At 41.2% G+C, this 13737-nt stretch overlaps 1 protein-coding gene across 1 annotated transcript in view; it reads right to left on the minus strand.

The window, feature by feature from the left end:
* Positions 1 to 12774, minus strand: part of DMRT1 (doublesex and mab-3 related transcription factor 1) — a 90839-nt gene extending 78065 nt beyond the window's left edge. The window contains exons 1-2 of the mRNA XM_006918398.2: positions 12433 to 12774; positions 8920 to 9103 (exon numbers count right to left, since the gene is read on the minus strand). Of these exons, the coding sequence (XP_006918460.1) occupies positions 8920 to 9103; positions 12433 to 12774 (526 nt within the window). The remainder of the gene's footprint in view (positions 1 to 8919; positions 9104 to 12432) is intronic.
* Between the last annotated feature and the right edge of the window lie 963 nt (positions 12775 to 13737).

Consider the following 13737-nt stretch of genomic DNA (forward strand, 5'->3'; position numbering starts at 1 on the left):
AGCAAATATTGATTGGCGTTTGATGAATCCAATCTGCTTCCTGGAATTAATTCGTATTCTATATTTTAGATAAACCCCCAAACCTCTGGACCAGACTTGAAAAGGGTGGTGCAAAAACAGGGAGTAGTGTTACAAGTGCTGAAATCAATACTGAGTCCATCTATCGGTTTACATTGGATTGAACTGACATTGGATGGTAAAGCACTAAGAATTCTTACTGCCAATAAAAATCAGAAAATGTGCTATTACTATAATACTGAATCAATATCTTCTTTTGACAAGCCAGGTATTTATAATCTACTTTAAGAGTTTCTTATACATTTTTTCTGAAAAGCAGTGGTATGGCACAATAAGATTAGAATACAGATTGTGAACTCCGCCAACAGACATAACAGACGAGAGTAAACTGGGTTTTATATGTAATTTGGTTCAGCAACGGGGATCGATATTTATGTGAATTTTCTTAGGGGAGTCAAAAGGTTGTCACATTGAATTTTTTTATAAGCTGAAAAGTAAGACACCTTCACACTAAGACAGAAATGCAGATCTACACTTACACAGTGGCTTGTGACAATGGCAAAAAGAACCCTGACAAGTCAAGAACCAGTGAGACAGCAGCTAGAACCACGGGGGGCACACAGGCACACCTACTCTGCTCCTTTGGTTCACAGCGCAACATGGAACACTCCTAGGCTCAGAGTCCAGATCATCTGGCAGAGGTGTAGAATTTATAGTATCCTGCACAAGGTGTTAGCTGACATTCCCCTGTGCACCCTTCCCCGTAAACTTCAGTCCTTTGAGAAACTTCAGAGTCCTCATTATCTTAGAAGTACAGATTAGACCCTCGTATAAAACAAAGAGAGAAGTCAGCAATAAAGCAAAAAATTTAGGGGCTGGGAGAAGAAGAAAGAGGAAGGAAAGGATGCTGACAGAGATAAAAGGAATAATCTTATCTCATATGACTCTATAGGTGATTTCAAAGGCCAAGAAGCTTTGAAGAACGCTGGCCTAGCAAAAACAACAGATGGGTCAGAAAGGTGTCCACAAGACTCAAAGAGTAGGGACTGGCCGAGGGGGTGGTCGATGGATGGGACCACTGAAACAGCAGATAACCGGGAATCCACGGTTCAAGGAGTCCAGAGGGATACTGGGGAGCAGGCAAGTGAATACGATGACACAGATGAGCTTTTTGACATTCCAAAAGTTTCCCACAAGTGCAAGGCTGTATCACACTATAGTAATACCTAGTGTGACCATCTATAAAAGTTCTCCAACGCTATGATCAATTGTTGGCAGTATATTCTAAGACTTTTTTTCTAAGAGTTTTGAATTGTCCTTTTCTCATTGTAATATGAAGGAAAGCTGTCCATTTTCACCAACTCTCAGGTTTTCTCTTTTGCTTTCCACAAAAATGATGGTGGTCTTCCATTTTTAGGAATCTGAAAATATAAATCATTCTTGCCAAATTTCTAAGGCAACAGAATCCCTCTTGCTCATTCTGAGAAAATGCTTTCAGAACCAAGGTCTGAAAGCTTAAGCTCTTCAGACACTAAACAACATTTCTATTGGCCAATAATACAACAAAGAAAGCCCACCGCCAGGTCCCTCGATTTACTTCCTCAACACTGTTTATTTCACTACAAATAGATGGGATAGAGGTAAAAAAGGAAATTATTTTAAATGACTGAATATTAATATATTTCTAGTGATAATAAAATGCAAACCTACAGAACCCTCCATGATCTAAACTTCCGGTTTTCAAAAAGACTCTCATTGGATTTTAAATCTGTAGTGTTTGCCAGAAGGAAGATATGTTATCCTTTAATTTTAAAAAACTTAAGTTTAAATTTCCTGGAATGCTCACACACTACTGGTGAGAATATAAAATAGTGAAGCTTCTTTGGAAAATATTCTGGCAGTTCCTCAAAAGGTTAAACATAGGGTTACCATATGACTCAGCAATTCTACTCCTCGGTATATACCAAGAGAATAAATCATACAGTCATACAAAAACTGGTACAAGAATGTTCTAGAAGCATTACTCGTAACAGGCAAAAAGTATAAGCAACCCAAATGTCCACTGGCTGATAAACAAAAAAGCAAAATATGATAACTCCATATAATAGAATACTGTTTAGTAAAAAAAAAAAGAAATAATAAATACATGCTACGATATAGATAAATCTTGCAAACACCAGGTTAAGTGAAAGAAGCCAGACACAAAAGGTTACGTATCATACGATTCCATTTACATGAAATGTCTAGAACAGAAAAATCTATAGAGAAGGAAAATATATTGGTGATTGCCTAGAGCTGATGTTGGGAATAAATGGGGAGCGACCGTTATGGGTATCGAGTTTCTTTTAGGAGATGAAAATGGTCCACAATTAAATTCTGGTGATAGCTGCAGAACTCTGAATTTATTAAAAAACAATGAATTGTACACTTTAAATAGAAGACTTATACAGCATATGAATTATACCTTAAGCTGTTATGTTTTAATGTTCAGCCATTTTAAAATCTACAATTAAAAAATATCACAAAACAAAAATGCACACTGAAGATCAATGATGTTTTCAAAATTTCCATTTTAGTCAAAGGTGGACTAACAGGCTGCCTCCTATGTACTTTCGTGTTGTAACTGCTTTAGGGAAATACTGTCTATGTCGAATTTCTATCAGGCCAATTAATTGCTATATTTGACAGGCAAGCAGAGACTGCCCTTGAAATAAATAAAATTGGGACACTATTTAAAACAACAGGCTATCACAATGATCAGTACCATTAATCTTAAGTGTTTTCTTTCACTCAAGCTTCCGAATGCTGTGTCAGTTTAAGGAGTTTTGTTTTGTTAGACATCTGGAAATTTATTTGACTCTGAAAGTAAAACTGGGGAATGCTTTTATCTAAAGGACTTTTTAAACTAGATATCTACATTTCCTATTCCACTTGAAATTGAAAGCTCTGTCTAGAATCAAATGTAGCTCATCTCATATTAGTGGCCAGAATTCTTCAAAAATAAACTTAAACCAATTTGGATAGTTTTGGTTGTGCATTTGAATGAAGTGCTTCTTTCTGTACAATACTGGGAAACTGCAAAGATAAAAACTGAAATGTATTTTAAAATTAAATAGCTCCATATAGAATTTTGAAGACCGTGAAGTTACTGTGTGATACTATAATGGGACACATGTCATCATAAATTTGTCCAAATTCATAAAATATACAACACAAGGAAGAATCCCAATGTAAACTATCAATTTTGGGTGATGATGATCTATCAGTATTAAGTACCACTCTGGTGGCAGTGTTGATAATGGGGTAGGCTATGCACATGGGGGAACAGGGGATATATGGGAAATCTCTGTACTTCCCTCTCAATTTTGCTACGAACCTATAACCGTTCTAAAGAATAGTATGTGTGTTTTTTTTTAAATTTATCTAACTCAATATCTTCAATTGTTAGTTCATCGGCCACATTCTTAATGGTAAAAACTCCATGGGGACATTATTCCATTTTCAAACTACATTTTATGTTTGAAAAGTATTTAAGCACTTAGAAGATAAAAAATGAAAAGTGTTCCCCTAATGACACGTGTTCTCTCTCTCTTCCCTTCCCCCTCCCTTTCCCTTTCTCTCTCTTTCTCTCTTCCTCTCTCTATTCGAAAGTGGAATTACTGCTAAATAAGAGAAGCAAAGCAGGAGGTCCCGCCATTATCAGACACAGACCTGACTGACTCTTCCAGCAGGGGAAAGGTGAATGAAAGCTGGCCACAGGAGGCTGGGCTGCCAGGGAAGGCCTGAGACGGTAGGAGGTGGTTTGATGTGGGGGAGTGTGAAAGTGAGTGTGTGTAGAAGTCCAGGGTGCTCCAGAAGGGAGGGCCCTAAGGGAGATAACATTCAGGTCCTTACTTACAAAGGACACATATGCAGAACCGAATTATCTACAATTCAACCCTTCATCTGACAGCTCTGTGCAGGAAAACAGAGGCAAAGAACTAGACCTTAGTGTAAATGGGTAAAACAGCATTCTACTGGCCACACAGGTCGAAAAAAAAGCAGAATATAAAACAAAGAGGAGCCTAAATTTCAAAAAGGATGCCTATGAGATTTTTTTCAGTCAATTGATAAGTTTTGAAATAAAAAAAATATATAAAATGCTAAAATTAAAAATGTAAAACCACAGAAATAATACTGAAGTTACTATTAATTTATAGTCATAGAGAAACCAAAATGCTCACCTTTTTTCCTGAGTGCCCCAAAAATGGCTGGAAAGAAACTATTTGCTAGTCAGTAGTATACCTGCTAACATCTGATCCTGTTAGTATAAGAAAGAGTAATGAACAGGGCATTTCTTCAAAAGGCTATTTCTTCCACAATAATACCCACTATCGCAGATGAAAATAACAAAAACCTTCTATATCCATAATTCAAAGAACCTTTGGTCAGTGTTTTGGTTGATCTCAGCCAATCTTTGGCTAAGGATTATAGAGACTTTCTTCTAAGGTCTTTATCCTACTCTGAGGAGTCAGTTTTTCAACAAATGGAACAGCAGCTTGGTAAATCCAATTGCCTTCAGTGTCCTTAGAATTTAGTCAATAATCTTGGCAATAATTCTTGGGCATTTCTCATACTCACTTTTGGAAGCCAAAAGGAGATAACTAAGAAACTTCAAGGACGTGAAAATCTACTGAATTTCAGTAAGCTCCTGCCCTGTAGACACTAAACATTAGGTATTAGAAAGAGATTAGCAACTTGTCCCTATGTGTGCCAGGTTGGTAGGTTTTACTATTCCATAACAACTCAATACCACTTCCATCTCTCACTAAATTATTTCAAATCCTATCCTTCCACATCTATATAATGAAATACTAGGCCATTAAAACATTCTAAGCTGTTTTAAATGAAAGAAAAAATTTCACAAGGGTGGGAACAATACATTCTCATTATGTTATATAAATATAGGACGCATACACAAAAATGATCAATAGATACGTAAGCTTGTACATGCAGCACGTAATCTTGGAATGACAAAGAGGCCTGCGGATTAGTATTGGAAGAACAATTACCTTTCTCTGAATATGCTTTTGTACTCTAAAATTGAGTACTCTTTACCTGCAGAAAGTTATATGTTATTTTAAATAAAACCTAATCTCTGGGAACTTAATATGAGCTACATATTTGTTAGCAGCAAGCTATCTAAGAAATTGGGCCCCATGCGCTGCATAAAACTTAAAGGATATTTCCCAGTCACTCAGTCGGTCAGTATCTCTGGTTCTCTTTCCCCTACTTCCCTAACTCCTTCTTCTCTTTCTCTTTCTTGCTCTATGTGTTCACGTAGTTTAAGTCTACTGGCATTTGTTTTTCTCTTGCTCATACCCCAGGCCCAGTCCGAAAGTTATCAATCCCAACTCGGGAGCTTTGGTACAAGTTCAGTGAGTAAAGATGATGTATCTGAGGCTCCTGCCCCATAGAGATGTGCGGGCTAGGGGACAGACCATCCTTCTTCAGTAGGGAGAGCTTCCAAAGCAATGCCTCCCTACCCACACCTGAGCACATGAGCACATGAGCACATGAGCACAACGCTTTTTTGGCCTCCACATTCCCTTCCCTTTGAATGTTGGTTCAAGACTTCAAAATGACTCCAAGGTCTATCAGCTTCAGAAGCAAAGAAGGAATCTGGTCACATTCTCCTTGACCCTGAACCTTCTATCTTGCTTTCCTGCTGCTTCTATTTGTAACTTTCCCTAATGCCACTCTGAAAATATGCTGGGAGAACTTCTTTGTCATTCTGAACTCCATCTAACCTGAGATCTTTCTCTAAAGCTCTGCTACCTTGGGGTGTACAATCAAATTCTGACATCCCTTCCAAGGTGGAATGCAGGACAGCAGGCTAGACAATGTTCAACTGTGGTCTCCCACAAAATGCCCAGCATTGACATTTTTCTATCATGGGCCTACCCCTGTATTTCTCTCATGAAGACCAGTAGCTGCAGCCTTCTATGCAAAGGAAGAATAGCAGAGACATTTGCTCCTAAATTTATTTGCCCATTAGCCCTGAATCCCTTCTGAAGATTAAACTGCAGCCTCTAATCATACTTGCTCATTTTCCAAGGAAACATGGCAACTGTTCCCATAGTCTCTCTTCACAGGCAGCTGAAATGGAAAATCCATGGACTTTGGAACCAGACAGGCCTAGACTGAATCCCAGCTCCACTCAGCTCTATTCTAGGGCAATTTCCTTAGCACTGGCTTCCTTATCTGTAAATGGGAATAATAATTCCTACCTCATAAGATGTTTGTGACCACCAAATAAGTTCCTCCCTTCTTTACTCTTCTGATACACCCAGTTTCCACCTCAGCCCTTCAGCTAAGTCCACATCAGCCCTGACCAGGTATGTATCATTTGGCAATTAACCTTGGACACAGCTTAAAATTCCAAAATGTGAAGATCACATTTCTGATGGATATACTCCTTCCTTTCTATAAAAAGTTTGGAAACTGTTATAAGTATGTATTATGAGCAGCCAAGCCAAAAGAAAATAATAACATTCCTTTTGTTAACTACAGAACCTATAGCCCCAGTAGACATACAGTGACAGACATAGAGACATACCTACCTGCAACGCAGAGATTATGGTTCCCCCTCTCACCTGCTTTCTTTAGTGCCTGCTTACCTTCTCCTTCCTTATAAAAGTCAAGACTTATAGAATCTTCAAAACTCTCCAAGGTTCCCTCCCTACTTTTTTTAAATTTTTAATATTAAAAAATTTATTGTTATTAAAAACAATTTTTAAAATGACTAGTAGTCATTTAAGTTCATCTAGATTTAAGAACACATAGTAGAAATGGTTCATTATATAGTTTGGTACGAGATTATTGCTGAAATAATAGTTTTCTTTTTATTGTTTTAATTACTTTTTTTTTGATCAGGTAAATCCTTTCTCTCCCTACTTTTTTTTAAGAGGGAGCAAAAGGCTCAGAGAACTTAAGTGATTTGTTCAAAGTTGCACAGCTAGTTAATGACAAGTAGATGAGCAATTTGAGCCCAATGGTTAAGCACAGCAAACTGAGTAGCTCATGAAAAGATTAGAGGCACCACACCACAAGGCTGTATTTCATAGAACCTCAGCAGGCTAAAAGACATAGATATTCTGTGAATCTCAGCCTATTATTAAATATGTAATATATGCATTTATCGCCAACAGCATTTCACAGATCTTTGTTTGGATTTCTTAGAGCATCTGCATTCTAGACCAGTGCTGTCAAATGGAACTTTGTGAGAAATGGAAATGCACACTATTCAACAAGCTATAGGTACCTACTGAGCACTTGGACTGTGGCTAGTGCAGCTGAGGAACTGAATGTTTTAAATTTACTTTATTTTTTACTGTGGTAAAATACACATAAAATTTACCAGCTTAACCATTTTTAAGTGTATAGTTCAGTAGTATTAAATAAATTTATAAAGTACAACCATCACTACCATCCATCTACACAGCTCTTTCCATCTCGTGAGCCTGAAATTCCATACCCATTAAACAGAAACTCTCTATTCTCCTCTCCCCCAGTCCCTGACAACCACCATTCCACTGTATGATTCTGGATACTCTAAGTCTTTAAGTGGAATCATACAGTCTTTGTTATTTTGTGACTGGGTTATTTCACATGGCATAATGTCCTCAAGGTTCATCCATGTTGTAGCATATGTCAGAATTTCCTTCCTTTTCAAAGTTGAATATTAGTAATATTCCACTGTATTTATATAACACACTTTGCTTATCCATTCATCTGTCAATGGACACTTGGGTTGCTTCCACATCTTAGCTATTAAGAATAATGCTACTATGAACATGAGTATACGAAAATCTCAAGACCCTGCTTTCAATTCTTCTGGGTATATAACCAGAAGTAGAATTACTAGATCATATAGTCATTCGAGTTCCAATTTTTGAAGAACCACCCCACTGTTTTCCATAGCAGCCATACCATTTTACATTCTCATCACAAAGGTTCCAACTTATCTGGGCTTTTTTTTTTTTTTTACAGTAACCACGCTGATAGTGTGAGATGGTATCTCATTTAGTTTTGATTTGCAGTTCCCTGAGGATCAGTGAAGGGTTAGCATCTTTTCATGTGCTTATTGGTAATCTGTTTATCTTCTTTAGATGAATGTTTTAATTTTATTTCAATATAATTAATTTAAATTTAAATAGCCACATGTGTCCAGGGGCTTCCATATTTGACAGTCCAACTCTAGACCACCATGATGCTTAGGGTAATTTGGAAACCCAGTGCAGTAAGCACAGTGAGCTCTAGAGGCAGATGGACTAATTCAGAACTTCTAGTTCTGCAAATTTAGCCAGTCACTTAAACTTCCTACACCTCAGTCTTCACAAGTATTAGATAGAATTAATACTTCCTTCTAAGAATTAAATGAAGTGAATTAGCATACATATAGCCCCTGGTATTACCTTAGCACACAGGAGAGAATTTAAGACATTGGGACATGCCTTCTCATTTCCCAGTACCCACTGAAACTTGACACCTAGGATTTGGCCTTTTCAGACCAGGCCTTGACAAAGAAGTGACCTTTTAGTTCTAAAAAACAAAGATCTTTTAGCTCCCACCAAGAGGACCCAAAAATGGAGGAGTGGATTGAAATAAAATATGGAATCTCATTCCTCTAATAGCAGGAAAGTGGAGGTGTCGAACTTCCAATTCTAGATACGTGGCCATCTTCTTTGTGAGGCAGCCAAACACAGACGTTCAGAAGGAGAACCAACCCATTAAGAAAACTGACTAAGCTCTGAATATGAAACGTAGCTCAGGATGATCCTGAGACTCTGCTTTTGTGGCCATGGCCCTTTTTCTTCCCCACACCCAGCCACAACGTGAACCTCGGGCCCTCCAGGTTACCTGAAGTTGCAGTGGTGGGGGTGCTGGGTGGCGGGGGCTGCGAGGAGCTGCTGCTCTCAATCATTAGGCAGGGGTTGCTGCCATTGTTCTCTCTCTTGACAAGCAGTTCAGCAGCGCTGGGCAGTGGGATGGGGTGGCTGATCCCCAATTCCTCCTCCTGGGCCTGCTGCCTTCTCAGAGCCACCTATAAGCACAAGGCAGCAGGGTCATCCTCTAGCACACCAGAAGCATTACCTGTGCAGATTCATCAAAACCACTGAAGCCCCACCTACCCAACATTGTGATCCATTAGTGCCAGGGTAAGGTCTGAGAATCTCGTTTCTTTTTAAAGCTACCCAAGTACTAATGATGTGCAGCCAAAGCTGAGAAATGGTTTGGAGCCAGAGTGTCTAGCCCACAGTAGGTGCTCAAAAAAATGTTCATTAAACAAATGAGTATGGAGAGTAGCCTGAAATAAAGTTGGCTAGGAAGGATCAGGAAAAATGGTATCATCAGCCAAGCAGAGGAATTCAATGTGAAGAGTAGAAGTCAGCACTGATAGATTAAGGAAGGAAGGAAAATGGGATCGCTTATTCCTTTATGCCACAAATTTGTAAAAGGCCACTGTACAGGGAACAGTGACCAGCAAGATACAGTACGATTAGATCCCAAGGTACTCACTGTTTAAAAGGAGAAACAGAAGGCAGGCAAACATGCAATTCAAGACAGAATGTGGCAAACACCACAGGGGAGGTACGCAGCAATCCTACAGAAAAAAATCAGAGACAGAAATGGCTTTAAGTTTAAGAAGCAGCCAGAGGTGGTATAGGAACAGGGCCTTGACTATTGAGTAGGACTTGGACAGGTAAAGAAGGGGCAGAAAATGGGAACAAGGAGCAGAGAAGGCAGGGACTGCTTAGGAAACCTCACAGGGCCCTGTTCTCGAGGGTGGAAAGAGTATGTGAACAAGCAATGGAGAAAAGGATGGAAGCTGTGTGCTGACAACTCTGGAGAAGGGAGAGGTTGGAAGTGAAGAGAAAGGGAGGACAGGTGTGATATTCCAGGCAGGAAGGAAGGAGATGGAAGCAGGGGCTGGAAAGGACCTAACACACCTAAGAAACTCCTCATGGTCCTTTTTCAATTTATCTGCTCTTAAATAATATTGTTAAAGGTTGAAAAAAGAGGTATGAAGAAAATAAATTGTATTTTTGCTTACTACATGTAACAACAACAACAACAAAAAAACGAGACTTTCTGTTGAAATTGACTCTTGGTAATAAGGAAATGAGAAAGTACCTGTACTTTAGAGTCTCAAAGACAAGCCAAAAGTTGAAATCCAAAAGGCAATCCAGAAGCACAACTACAATTTATATGTTTTAGGAAAAGTGTACTCCAAATTTAGAAAGCTGATTAATTTGCAAGTAATTTTACTCATTACAACAGGAGTCTTCAACTTAGAATAAAATCCTTAATCAATTAAGATAAAATAATTAAGCTGAAATCTTGAATTTTCTATGATTAACCAAGAAGCCTAGAAACAGAATATTAAGGATCTTATCCGAAATAATTAAATATCCACAAACCTGTGAAGTATGTCAATGCATATTTATACCTTGATTTACACAAATCCCATGCATGCATAAAACGCACAAAACACTCCATAACTAAAGACATTTTTACAAAGACCTCTCAAGTGTTCTTAGGAAACGTTATTTAAACGGGGAAGGTGGAGCAATTGACAAAAAATGCAATTATTTTAGAGTCACAGCTAAGATCAATTTCAAACTATTTTAGAATGAGTAAAAAACAGCTGTTAATGGATTTGAAAGGTTTCATTTAGTACAGCACAAACCTTCTGCTGTGGAAAACACTTAAGTTTCGTATTATAAAAGTAATCCCAAGTTGCTTTTGTTTTTAACATAACAGCCTTCTTCCAAGTTAGCGTTGCTACTAATAAAGCTTATTCAGAATTAATGGCCCTACTTGGATAAATAACTTTATTACATTTTGAGGAAAATTCCTCTCCCAAGCATACTTTCCACGCTATTTAACCCAATAACTTAATGTTTAGAATATTTTTCTACCTACAAATACCATTTAAATGTCCCTAAGTTTTTTTCAGTAAGCTCATTGTGATGCATTTTAATATTACACTCAATTTATTCTTTTCATCCACTATAGATTACGCTAAAAATCTATAGAGAAGGAACCAAGAAAAACCTACATTTTCTTAACTGCACTCACCATCTGTGAAGCCCAAATACATCTAGTTTAAAACACACCTTTAAAAACCAGATGGCTATAAAAAGTATAATATCGAAGCGTTTGTGCAATCCTCTTCAACACTCTTATCTAAATCATTTTCAACAGAGGAAATTTACACATTCCTAATCAAAAGTAGCACATCGTTGGAAAATATTTCTTGGGTATCTTTTCATTTTAAATTACTTGTCTTAAAAGAATGAAAACTTTTAGCTGGATAGAATGTGTATTATTCTCTTCTAAAAATCCTCGTAGGATACCAACTACATTAACTATTTCCGTTAAGATGCTAAATTACTGTCCTGCTTTTGCCGCTTAAAAAATTAAAAAAAAAAAAAAAACCACGAACGACAGACGAAACTTCAAATCCCTGCGTTTTCTTCACAGCGCATATTTTTAAAAAATTCTTAAGACTGTTTTAAAAATACACTCAAAGTAAGTCGTACTTGAATAACGAGTTGAGACCGCACATTTTAAAATGTTAATACAAATTCCGCGGCGCTCAAAATGGCTGAGGTCCTCGGCCTGGGTCCACGCGGGGCGAAAAGTGCGCCAAGGGCACAACGAGGACCACGCCACGCTGGTGTCCGTTACAGCGACTTTTCCAGAAAAACAGCTTCCCGACACGTTGTACGGGTAAACAGCCCGGGATCGGTTTTGCCCAAACGAGAAACCCGCGCCGGCACCCTCAAGCACCGTCCCTAATTGAAGCGCAACTCTGCTCCGGGGCGGAGTCAAGGATCCCGGAGGGGGCGAACCCCCCAACTCTTTGCTCAAAGAGCGAGGTCAGAGATCCCGGGGACCCCCAAAAGGGGCAAACCCAGCCACGCTGCCGGGTGCGGGGTCGAAGATCCCGAGAACCCTTCCCCCGCAGACCCAACCCCGCAACTCGCCGCCAGAGGCTGAGTTCCGGGGCCCCGGGGTCTCCCGAGCAGAGCGCCCCCGGCAACTCTGCAACCAAAGCGGGATCTGAGATTCTAGGGAGCTTGGAAATCCCCGAAGGGGCGAACCCTGCAACTTTTCGCCGGAGGGCCGGGTCACGGATCCTTGAAACTCTGGAGCAGAGCAAACCCCGCAACGCCCAGCTCGGCCGGCGGGATCCGAAACGAGTCCCTCGGCGCGTGGCTGGGAGCCGCGGCCGAGCGTTCCGCGGACACCGCTAGCACCGCCGCCTCCCTCCCGAACCCAGGCCCCGCGTGGCTCGCCCAGGTCCGAGGGACTTTATCCAAAGAGTTCGGGGCTGAACCCCGGTCCCTGGACGCCCGCTCTCACCTGCGCGGCCATCACGCGCTGTCTCTCGGCGATCAGGTTGCACTTCTTGCACTGGCAGTCACGCCACATGCAGAAGCGCTTGTGGCCCTTGAGCGGCGACGCGTAGCCGTGGTTCCTGCATCGCGCGCACTTGGGCAGCCTCGGGGACTTCTTGCTGGCGGCACCCACGCCCGACGCCCCTGAGCCCGAGCCGCCGCTGCTGCCGCCCCCGGTGCCCGCCGACCCAAGCAGCGCCCCGGCTGCTTTGCCGAAGCCCCCGGCCTTGCCCTGCGGCGGTGCCCCGGGGGCGTGCGGAGCCTCCGACGGCGCCGAGGGCTTGCTGAATGCGTCGTCGTTGGGCATGGTGCTCCAAAGAGAAGAGCAAGGACTCTGACCGCCTCTCGGGTCTGGAGACTGCTGCAAGGGAAGCGCCCAGCCGACGGCGAAGCTTCCCAGAAGAAGGCGCAGGAAGCGTGTGCGCTGCTGCGGGAGGTGCAGCCAGAATGGCGAGGACGGACACACGCAACGCCCAGAGTAGTGGGGGGTTGTGCCCTTTTTTTTTTTCTTTTGGCGCGCGCGGCGCAGAACTTTTGGATACTTTTCAGAACATTCCCGGGGCTGCCTGGGCGGGAGCGGCGCGAGGGAGCGCGGCCACGCCCACCGCCCCCCAAGTCTAGCTACAGTGCTCCTGCCTCTTGCAAGCTTGCACTCGCTGCAAACACCGAGGGTATTGCTGCAAGGCTGCTGCAGAGAGGAAGCTGGGCTCCCCAGGTCAGGAATATAGTTGTGCATGTAGTAGAGCGAGCTGCTTGGAGGAGGTGCAGACAACCCTGTGGGATCCTCTAGCTCCCTTCCCCCCAGCTATACCATTCTGCAAGTTCGGTAGGGCAGACACTGGCAAAAGCCAACTCGGAAAGTGATTTCTTTGTCCCTTAAGAGAATTAAGTATGAGGTCGAAGACCTGAAAAAAGAGAAGTCTGTGCACTTATGTCGGCAAAATTAGGCCTTCCTGTTCTCCAGTTACCCCTTCTTACACCTGTGTTCATTTGCTCACAAAATTCCTACCTGCTGGCATCTACCTTTCATATCTATAGCTCCAGCCCTTGTCGCTTCTCTCATTTCAGGTACATATAGCTTCTTTTGAGGTAGCTTCACTTAGGATCTGCAGCCACCTGAAACTCGGCCTTTAAAAAACCTCTGGGGGCAGGGGGAGTAAACAAATGTAGGCATTTATCAAAATTCATCCCACACTTAAGATCTGTGCATTTTGCTGTATGGATATAATTATACCTCCAAAAAACCCTCTATCATCTTACACCCTCCGCC

The sequence above is a fragment of the Pteropus alecto genome, unplaced genomic scaffold, assembly GCF_000325575.1.
Source record: "Pteropus alecto unplaced genomic scaffold, ASM32557v1 scaffold95, whole genome shotgun sequence".
In the NCBI taxonomy this organism is placed as follows: Eukaryota; Metazoa; Chordata; class Mammalia; order Chiroptera; family Pteropodidae; genus Pteropus; species Pteropus alecto.